General features: G+C 54.5%; 1 protein-coding gene across 1 annotated transcript in view; it reads left to right on the top strand.

The window, feature by feature from the left end:
- Nucleotides 1–10,610, top strand: part of VOLCADRAFT_107359 (uncharacterized protein) — a gene marked incomplete at its 5' end in the record, with an annotated part of 22,612 nt that overhangs the window by 3,486 nt on the left and 8,516 nt on the right. Inside the window, 13 exons of the mRNA XM_002956690.1 lie at nucleotides 157–397; nucleotides 1,199–1,360; nucleotides 1,700–1,877; nucleotides 2,134–2,252; nucleotides 2,745–2,994; nucleotides 5,641–5,842; nucleotides 6,149–6,277; nucleotides 6,775–6,871; nucleotides 7,080–7,197; nucleotides 7,372–7,602; nucleotides 8,355–8,474; nucleotides 8,681–8,768; nucleotides 9,987–10,197. Coding sequence (XP_002956736.1) covers nucleotides 157–397; nucleotides 1,199–1,360; nucleotides 1,700–1,877; nucleotides 2,134–2,252; nucleotides 2,745–2,994; nucleotides 5,641–5,842; nucleotides 6,149–6,277; nucleotides 6,775–6,871; nucleotides 7,080–7,197; nucleotides 7,372–7,602; nucleotides 8,355–8,474; nucleotides 8,681–8,768; nucleotides 9,987–10,197 — 2,146 coding nt within the window. The remainder of the gene's footprint in view (nucleotides 1–156; nucleotides 398–1,198; nucleotides 1,361–1,699; nucleotides 1,878–2,133; nucleotides 2,253–2,744; nucleotides 2,995–5,640; nucleotides 5,843–6,148; nucleotides 6,278–6,774; nucleotides 6,872–7,079; nucleotides 7,198–7,371; nucleotides 7,603–8,354; nucleotides 8,475–8,680; nucleotides 8,769–9,986; nucleotides 10,198–10,610) is intronic.

The following is a 10,610-nucleotide window of genomic DNA, read 5'->3' as shown; positions in this document are numbered from 1 at the left end:
GGGAGGGGAGGGGAGGGGAGGGGAGGGGAGGGAACCCCACGTAGCGATCCGTCGCAATTGCGTGATGGCTATCTGCCAGCAGGAGCAGTGCTCAGATGCCACATCAAACGAAGGAGTCTATACCACGTCTCCATTGCGCGATATGTCAACTCACAGCTATAGCCCTTTTCTTCTGCACTCTCATCCCTGGTCGGGCTCCGCATGTACCTGGCAGGGTTTGCCCTCGGTACGGCATAATGGAGCGGCGATCTGCACTGCGGGACTGCGGCCGTCGCCTCGAGCACTTCCGTCGTATAGGCCTGCAGTACACAAACAACGAGTATACACTGCACGGCGGCCAAGACGGCATGTACGGCACGCACATATGCCCCCAATTTGTCAACGTAGCCACGATTCGGTGAGTGGTGGTTGCGGGTGCAGGCGCACGTGTCTGTGTGCGCTTGTGTGTGTATATGTGGGTATGTGGGTATGTATGTGCGGTTGTGGATATGTAGGAATCTCGTCTCGTCGTGTGTTTTTCGTCGTACGTGGTAGTTATCTGGTAGTTATGGGGCAGCGGCATCCTGAGAGGGCAATGAGGGGCCCTGGCGCTGGTAAGTATGTATGTATCCGTGCGTGGTGGTGGTGGTGGTGGTGTGTGTGTGTGTGTGTGTGTGTTGAAAGTAGCAGCAAAACGCGGAAACAAAAGGAAATACCGTAAATATCCGTATGTCCACCTCCCGCACTTCCACCACTTCCACCTCCACTTCCCACCCGGCGACTTTCATGAGCTAGCCCCCCTGGCCCCCTGCCCCCCCCCCCCCCCCCTGAACCCCTCCCCTCCCCCCGGGCCCCCTGCCCCCCTCCCCTCCCCCCTGGCCCCCTGCCCCCCTCTGCTCCCCCCTGGNCCCCCTGCCGGTNGTTTACTTCGCTCAGTTGTNNTTCCCGTCCCGTCCCGTCCCGCTCCCTTCGCTGCTGCGACTGCGGCTGCCCCGCCCCACAACTCAAAACATGTGTCCTCCACATACATACATACATACATACATACATACATACATACATACATACATACATACATACATGGTCGTTTATATACACACTGCACCACCATCAATAATCCTTCAAGCCCAAACCCCCCCACACATACACACACTCATTACCGCCCGCCCGCCCTGTCCACCCTCCGCCTCCGCCTCCGCTGCAAATACCGCCGCCGCAGGGAGCCCCTGGATCGTCTACTCAGCAACCTGCGCTACATGCTCGTACAGCTCAAGCGGGAGAGGGCCTTGCCCGCGAAGCTGTTCTCGGAGGCCTTTTGTAACCGGTCCGCGGCTGACTGGGAGATTTACGCCCCTCCCGTAGCGGATAACTACAACATACGGTAAGTTTGTTTGGGGCTCGTTGCGAGGCCTCTGCAGCAGTACAATGTACGGCGAGCGGTGGACGAGAAGTGGGGCCTTGGGGGCGGAGAAAACAGCGGCTTGACTTCGAATTATAAAATATTTTATTGCTTCTTTTTGTTTCATATACTGGATTTGACTACACAAATAGGACTATGGTTAGTGATGCGTTATCGGATAACCTATGATGTCTTAACGTTTCCGTACCGAAGTACGTGTACGACGACTGAGCTGCCGACCTCTCGTGACCCCGCTACCCCCCCACCTCACCCCACCCAAAACACACACACGCACAAACGGCCCCGCCCCCGTGGATACAGGACGCTGGTGGGCGAGCGTGCCTTTCACACGCCGCTGCACGGCATTGGGGAGGCCCATGAGGCAGTTGCCAAGAAGCTGCTGCTGCAGTACGATTTAGTTCTGGATCTCAATTCCGGCAGCCACGCGGCGGCTCTCCTCATGCGGTCTGGGCTGGGTTGGAACACCACGCTGGCGGATGTGAGCCGCCGGGTGTTGGGTGGGATAAGCTGGGAGAGAGGGAGACGTAGAAACACGGAATATGGGGATTGAGGGGTTGGGAAGGGGGAAGCAAGGGCCGGGGAGAAAGGTGGGGGAAAAGGTGGGGAAAGGGTAAAACGAACGTCCACAGGAGGTGACAGAATAGCTACTCGAGTGTTTGGGTTTCGCCCGTTGAAGGAGACGTGCGTTACACGCCAATCCACCGACTGGCCGACCGACCCACCGACCCACACAGGTTCACATCTGGACGTCGGAGAAGCTAGCCAGGATGGGAAACCTGGACTTCAACACCTGCCCTCTGGGGGACGTTGAGCCGCTGCTGACAAGTCAGGGTTACGATCAGCGATGGTACAGGTACGGCAGGGCGGAATGGGCGCCCGGCTGCATGGGGGTTGGTCGTACATCCACAGGGGGCCCAGCAGCACCCGGCAATGATGTATAGGATGTACGACGGTGTATGCCTTATCGTACCTGACTGGTGAGCCAAACATGCAGAGATGCCGACAGGTAGGGGCATAGGCAAAACGACAGACAGACAGACAGGCAAACCATTCGTTTCGTCTCCCGTATGTACGGCAGTGGAAAACGCACGTTGCAGTGCAGTGCAACAACGTCAATCCTAATCCTACCAGAAAAGCACATCTCAGTTCGTTGCATCCCAGCCGAATTTTCACCTACCCTCCTCCCTACCTTCCTTCCCACCTTCAAACCCATCCAACCCCCCCGCTTCTAGCAACGGCCTTCTTTCCTTTCTCCATCCCTGCCTCTCCCTACTCCCCTTCACCCTTCCCCCTTCACCTCCTCCCCTTTCACCCTCCCCCCTTCCCAACGCACGCACATGCACAGTTTCGGTCGCGCTCTGAGTCACTTGGATCAGCTGTTCCTCTCCACCGCCGCACATTTGGGACTGAAGCCCTGGCCACAAGACTGGGAGGACAGACAGCTGGGTTCCCCACCGGCGGACGGCATCGTGTGGTCGGAGTGCGGCCTTATAGGCCTTGTACCGCCGCTGCCGCACCACAGCCTGCCGCCGATTCTGGAAAAGCCGCCGTCCAACACCACAATGGGGCTGTCGCCGTCCCCGTTGCCTTCGGGGGTTAGTTAGATGGATGGCCGGAAGCAGAGCACTAGGAAGAGGAGGTTATCGTGCTCACACGGTTATCGGGCTCACAGCACCTTGTTTACTGTACAGTTGCTGTACTGCACCTGCCGTACGGTAAACATGGCTCGCGTTGGGACGGTGTTTCTCTCTCTCGCTCAACCTCTTTCCTTTATTTTTCTCTTCTTGATCTCCATTTCCATCGCCCTGGTTATCCAACCTATAGCTGCTTCCCTTGGCTTGTTTCGTTTCCTTCTTTCCCCTACCTCGATTTCTCTCGCCCTTGAAAGCGGAGGCCAATCTACTCACTGCTGCGTAGATAATCTCCGTGCACAGATGCATCCGGGCCACGACATTTTCAGCAGCAGCAGCAGCAGCACCTTGCTTGCCTGCTATTCACCCACCTCGCTGGGGCTAATTTTACTGTGGTAGTGATTCGTTGCCGCTCTCGTATATTGCTCCTTGTCGGGGTTGATCTCGGGTTCCCCTCGGTGCTGTGAATTGGGTTGGTTAACATGTGGCAATTACGGGTTGTGTGTTGGGTGTTGGGCCAAGTTGAGTTGGGTTGCGAATGGTTGGCTGATGTACGTATATATGCAAGCTATAATTGTTAGCTTTGATGTCCGGCTAATCAACCTATGACCTTTCCAGTCTGAATGAATAATGGGATGGTGTTTCAGAGGGTTATTTTTATGACGTTCGCCAGTTACATTACTACTGGTGAAGGTGAGAAAGAAAGTGTGTATGTATGTATGTATGTATGTATGTATGTATGTATGTATGTATGTATGTATGTATGTATGTATGTATGTATGTATGTATGTATGTATGTATGTATGTATGTATGTATGTATGTATGTATGTGTGTGTGCATGCACGAGGTCAGACCGGCGTTACACCATCACCACTGGCAAGGTAGATGCTAGATGCTAGGAAACAGGGCAGGGGAGAGATTAAAGAGACGTGCAAGTGTGTCTGTGTGTGTGTGTGTGTGTGTGTGAAGATGTGCATGTGTGTGTTCATAAGAGCAGGTTTAGTACATGAGCGACGTGTGGGTTAATAAATCTGACCCGACCAGATCACCGGGGGCTGCTCGCACCGATACTCTGTCTAGGCCAGCAGCTAGGGGCACCGAGGCGAAGGGTTTTCAAAAGGCGAGGTCCCCATCACGTTGTTTCTTAGAGGCTAGGACCGAGCTGATGAAGCCTCGTGTTGTGTTGCGGTGTCATTAAACTAAGTGGTCACTCACACTGGGGCTAGAAGCAAAAGGCAGGATCTGCACTGCATATGTAGATGGTGTGAGTATGTATGTTATGTATTGTGCCTGTCTATTTCTTTGTAATGCTGGGCCATCACCCATCAGCTTATCAATATTAAGTTATCACCCAACGGTAAAGCATCGGCCCTGACAGGGGCGAAAGGCAAATGGATGCGGTGTTGTAATTGTACGTATGTGTGTATGTCCTGCGAGCTATCGTGTAAGGGTGGTCCATGCATATGTACTAGAAGGGAATAACATGCAGGCAACCCTTTTGCATCACATCACATCACATGGATAGAATGCATGTGTGTTCGGAAGGAGCGTCGCTGGCGATAAATGCTTCCTTGTGTGTTTAAATTCGCTCACGTGTATGTGAGAAAAGTGTGTATTAACGGTTCGTGATGAGAGCTGTGTGCAGGGGAACTGTTAAAGATGGCTCAACACCCTATCTGTGTGTGTGTGTATGTATGTACATCATGTGGTGGTCAGGGGCCGACCAATGTCCTGTCCTGGCATGCCTTAAGGCCGCCTGATGCCTCAAGCAGTGCCATGTGATAGCTCCAGTGTGCTGCTCCTCGTTTTTGGGCGGGGCCCCAGCGCGAAGCGCCCAGGGGGGCCCCGACCTGTAGGATTGCCCATGTCCGTGTGTGTGTGTGTGTGTGTGTGTGTGTGTGTGTGTGTGTGTGTGTGTGTGTGTGTGTGTGTGTGTGTGTGTGTCTGTAACCGACCAAACATAATATCTCGCCTGGCTGAAACGCGTTATAGGTACTATACAGCATTCTCTATTGCAAGGTATCTCGCATGTAGCCAACAAAAATTGTAAGAGCGCAAACAAGTTTGGCTGCCTCAATTGACCGAGGCCAAAGTCACATCAACGCCTCTCGCGCTAAATTTCATCTCAAAAGGTACCGCGTATCTCATATTTGAATTCTTAGATGACGGCGTATGATAACTCGAACTCCCAGGCCTTGAGTGTGTAACGGACCAAACATAATATTTCACCCGGCTGAAACGCGTTATCGGTACTATACAGCATTCTCTATTGCAAGGTATCTCGCATGTAGCTAAGAAAGACCGTATGAGCACAAACAAGTTTAGCTGCCTCCATTCACCGACCTCAAAAGTCACATCAACGCCTCTCGCGCTAAATTTCATCCCGAAAGCTGCCGCGTATCTCACAATGGAATTCTGAGATGACGGCGTATGATAACTCGAACACCCAGCTTGTGTTACCATTTGCCGGCATGGGCAATCCGACTTGCCACCAGCAGGCCAACATAATTTGCTTTCATTTCTCTATGAAATACACAAGCTGCTTGTTTGTACATTTACTTTGGCCAATGCACGGGGCCTCCTGAGACTTGCGGTGTGCCCCGATGAAGCCCGCGGCTGTGGGGCGGATTGCTGAGGCCGCTGGCGCTTCGGGGATAAACATCACAGACAGCACGGAAATTCACCCAGCTTTCGTTACCATTTGCCCGCACGGGCATTCCGACTTGCGGTCTGCCGCACTGTCCATGCGGCATGCACCCGGAATGGATGCGATTCGCGTGGAGCCCGCAGGCGGTGCTGACGATTCCGCCGGTGCAAGCTTAGCTCTCACACCATCAGCACTGCTGCAACGAAGCACATCTCCCACCGCGTTGACACTACCCATCAATTGTCACACTTGCCACCCTTGCTACCGGCCTGTACGGATGCAGAGGGGCCCCGCCCTTTTTCCGGCTTCCTTGAAGCCGACACCCAACTTGTCGGTTACCCCCCTCAAGTCCTGTTGTAAAGCCAATTGGAAGGAAGAGCATCAAATCAGAGGATCCTGAAGAGCACCGATGGTGCAGGGCTTCCTGCTGTCTGGACACCGCTCATGCATATGCTCAAAACCTCCCACAGGTTTTCTCACCCTCCCTCCACCCCAAGCGCCGCCTCCAGGCCATCTCCGCCTCGGCTTTGCCATTTTGCCATCTCTCCCTGATTCGTACGGTATCTTGAACCTTGCAAAACCTGCTATGGGGTGGCAAGGTGCGCAAAGGGAGCCATTCACCTACTTTACAGAACTTGTTTAGCGCATATAGCTGCATTGATAGCGTCCCCTTGGGTGCTGGTGGGTAACTGTTAATGCTCTTGTTTGTCGGGGGTGCATTGCTCTGCTCGAGCTGCTCCTGTTGCTGTTTAGGTTGCTGTTGTAGCTGTCCTTGGTGTATTGCTCGAAGCAGGCGTTTGTACTGCAGGAGGATCATGAGAGCCAGGTGCCGCACTTGTGGACCGTTGTTTTTTTGGTTGTTGATGGGCGGCATGGTAGTTGTTAGTTAGGCAACCAGCAGCGACCAAGCAATGCCGTAGATTGAGGATTAGTGACTGGTTGTGACATTGGATTGGAATGGACGACGGGGATGCGAGGGGACGCTGGTGCTGTACTGCTGTGAAGCGGCTCGGTTAGGACAGATATTGCAGATATGGCATGACATGCTTCAATAGTTTAAATGAAGTTGCTTATTTGTGCTTATTTGTCGCCAGAGCATCATCAGCCATGAACAGCATACAAGGTGTGTGGAAACCCGCGAAAAGCTGCGAACAGCTTACAACGCGTGTGGAAATCCGTGAAGAGCACACAAGGTGTGTAGAAACCCGTGAAAAAGCAAGACGGCCCACGTATACATCTTTAGGATTAATTTTAACATACGCCATACAGAGGTAAATTAGACAATTTTAGGATCCAATGCTCGTCATTGCACCTTGGAGGTGAAATGACGAGCATCCCTAACTCAGCCATTCATACACGGCTCGGCCATTCATGAGCTGGTGGTCGATGGCTGCACGGCAGGTGCTCTTCTGCATTTGTCGCCAAGTGCGTTTATGGAGATCTTTCTAATTATCCTTGCTTGTCACAAGTCGGCAACCCTGCAAACCGGTCGGGAAGTGGTTGCTCCGGTACCTGGCCGGTAGGGTAACCGACATATCGACCTAACGACCCGGTAAATGCGGGGTCGCCGACCGATAAGGTTACCGGTCGGTTGTCGGGTCGTTATCTCAAACCGGTTGGGTTATAGCTAACCAGTCCTTTACCGACCGTTTTATGCCATACGGATACACGCTGTCTGGGAACCCGCGAACAGCCTACAAGGCGTAAGGAAACCTGCAAACAGCTTACAAATCTTGCGGAAACCGTGGACAGCATAGAGCTCGCGGCTCTTCTGCGCACATGCGGAAAGTCTTTAGTTGGCCTAGTACGGTATGGTAATCTGCTTTTCGCAGAGCTGCGTTATCGTTTCAAACAATCTGGACGGCGGTACGATGCCCTTACGCTGGGTGCGCCCCAAGAATTTGCCATATTTGGCTTGGACCAGGTGCACAAACCTCCGCGCCCTTCGGCCTCGGGAGACCCCGCGCGGGAGGGATTGCGGGCTGGACCGGCCATATTGCTGAAGTAAGAAATTCTGATAAGCCTGTTTGTGCGGAAGCGATGGAGCAACTAGGCTCCGAGGTCTTTGACCTGTTGGTCTACGACGCCAAAATTGTAACAAAGCCCTTTCGTACTTGGAGGTAACGCAGGAAGTAACGATAACGGGATACACCGATAGTTGTGGTATTGGCATGTACCGTGCGGCACTGGAAAGCTAAGACTATTCTTAGGCGTACCGCTGGTACGGATGACCGTTAGACCTGTTAGCGGCGGTCCAGTACCACAGTTGCCTAATGCAAAGAGAAACAAACAGTAGGGTCAAGCGTAGACAAAATTGGGCGGCCTTGCTCCTAAGTGCGGTACCTTTGAAAACAGACAGTAACGGTCCTGACAATACAATAATACGTTGTGTAATTAGGCAGCAGTACCTCGGCAAACACTTATTTTACCATTCATAAAAATGTTTTATATTTTACGGGTAAATCCGATGGCCACCTGTAGTTGGTTGCACTGTCAACCGTTCTGCGCCGCGGCGGCTGGGCGACACGTTGGGTGGAAATGCCACAGGCGCCCTCATGTCTTTCACGCAGCAAAAAAGCGCTTGCAGATCGGTGAGAAAGGCCTCTCGATTGGGTTGACATTGCAACGAAAAACGTATCCATTTTGCCCGTACTACCTGCTGCCTGCTGGAAACAGGGGAATCGTCTACGAATACAACTGGCGAACGTGTCAGAAAATTACCTCTTCGAGGGTCTGCGATCCAGTCTGCAGTATCCTCCCCATACGTCCCGGAGTCATCGCCAGACGCCTCCTCCGGTCAGCCCCAAACTCCAGCTGGGGACTTCCCAACATCACCCAGCACCACTAATTCTGCCGCAAATGACAGGGACAACCGCCGCAGCAGGGCCAGCGGCAGCGCCACGAAGAAAAATTCCCCCGGCGGTGCTGCAGGTGACGGATCAGGTCAACGCGGCCGTGGGGGTGCAGATCGCACCCCAGCGGCAGCCGCCGCGGCAGCCCAGGCGGCCGCTGATGCGCTGTTCACCGACCCCGGACCCGGCCCCCTGAAAGCGCCACGCGTTGGGCCCGTGCGGGTTGCGGAGCTCGGAGGTAAGAGCCGCACTCCAGCAGGGGAAAGTGGGTCGTGCCGACACCACGGCGGGGTGTCAGCATCCGTATAAAGGATGCTGACTGGGCCGCCTACACCGCACCGCACGCCACAGCGTGGGTGGGAGCTGCGGTCCAGGACTAAATCTCTTCAGCCTAAGCTCCCGAGCTTATACCCTGTTTAGTCTTTGGGGCTTGACTCTGGGTACGGCTCGGGACTAGGCTGGCTGCTCTCCGATGTTTTCCCGTGCCTTTCCTGAGTTGGGAAGAGGGCGGGAAGAGTGCAGGGATGGTGTGCGGGTTTGCCAATAGTGGGAGAGAGAGAGAGAGAGAGGGGGGGGCAAGAGAAGGGGGGTTATATTTTCTATTTCCCCACCACCACACGGGTAACCTAACCCCACAGGGTATCGTTTTAGAAAGGAGGGCCCGCTGGGCCGCTAACATATGGTCGGTCTGAGCCCGCAAATATATTTCTTCCTTTACCCGTCGTTGTGGGCATCGTAGGACGGATGAGCCCCCAAGTGTGATAAGCCACCAAGGAGGCAGCGCACAGCTGCTGGCACAGCACGTGTCGGCGCATCTGCGAGTGCACAGCACCATCTCCAAGGCGCCCGGCCGCGCGATGTCGCCTAAGGCGGTCTCCTCTATCCGATACCCATCCCCCTCCGCTCCTCCTTCCCTCGCCAGTGCCTAGGTACCTTAAAGAGACCACTCTGTATCTGTACCGCCCTGTCTACAGAGGCTGCCGTGGTTTGCCTCCCCGCACCGGCCCTGCAGCCCTGCTGGTCTCCTCTCCCTTTCCCGCACCCCCACCCGCACCCCAGTGAATACAATAAATGCCCGTGATGCGAGGGGGTGCTATCATATTGCGACATATTTGCAGTTTTGATGATGCGGCCGGAGCGAAGCGAGTATAGCCTCTAAGCTAGGATATGTACGGTGGCCATACGAATTGCGTTAGTTAGTTTAGCTTCTATGTTAGTATAAGGCCCTTGGCAGCGCCGTTTTCTGTCACTGTCAGACAGCTGTGTTTTTGATGTCATCCCGCCGGCATCCCAAAAGGGTTACTATAGCAAAAGGCACGTTGTAGGGAAAAGCCTTGCTGACGGCTGTACACATTCAGACACATTCACCGTTTTCCAGCTTCACTTTCCTCCTCCTCCGCCGCCGTTTCCTCCCTCTCGCCGTCTCCGCTTCCTCCGCTCCGTCGAACACTGGCAGGCGGTCGCGGCCGTGGCCTGGTCACCACTCGTACGGTGCAGCCAGGGGAGCTGCTGCTGGCAGTACGACCGCTGGCTCTGGCATGGGACGAGCAGTATGGCGGTCGCGGAGCTGAGGCCGCGGGCGTTGCCAGTGCTGGGTCCAAAGCTGAAGTGGCGGACCCGGCTGAAGCCAAGTTTCTGGAGTTGCAACGGCAGCTTCTAGGCCGCAGGTATGTGTGCATGTATGTATGTATGCATGTATGGTGGACAGACAGACTGACGGACTAGGCGAATAATGGACATGGTGCCCATATTGTCCCTGTATAAATGTCCCGCCGCCTCTCACTCCTCCTCCCCGGTGCGACCTGCCGCCTACCTGCTGCTGCTACTGCCGCCACTACTGCTGCTGCTGCTACTGCTGCCACTACTGCTGCTGCTACTGCTGCTGCTGCTACTGCTGCTGCTGCTACTGCTGCTGCTGCTACTGCTGCCACTACTGCTGCTGCTACTGCTGCTGCTGCTACTGCTGCCACTACTGCTGCTGCTACTGCTACTGCTGCTACTGCTGCCACTACTGCTGCTTCTGCTGCTGCTTCTACTGCTGCCACTACTGCTGCCACTGCTGCTGCCACTACTGCTGCTA

The sequence above is a fragment of the Volvox carteri genome, assembly GCF_000143455.1.
Source record: "Volvox carteri f. nagariensis unplaced genomic scaffold VOLCAscaffold_64, whole genome shotgun sequence".
Taxonomy (NCBI): Eukaryota; Viridiplantae; Chlorophyta; class Chlorophyceae; order Chlamydomonadales; family Volvocaceae; genus Volvox; species Volvox carteri.
This window is presented reverse-complemented; position numbering and strand designations above follow the sequence as displayed.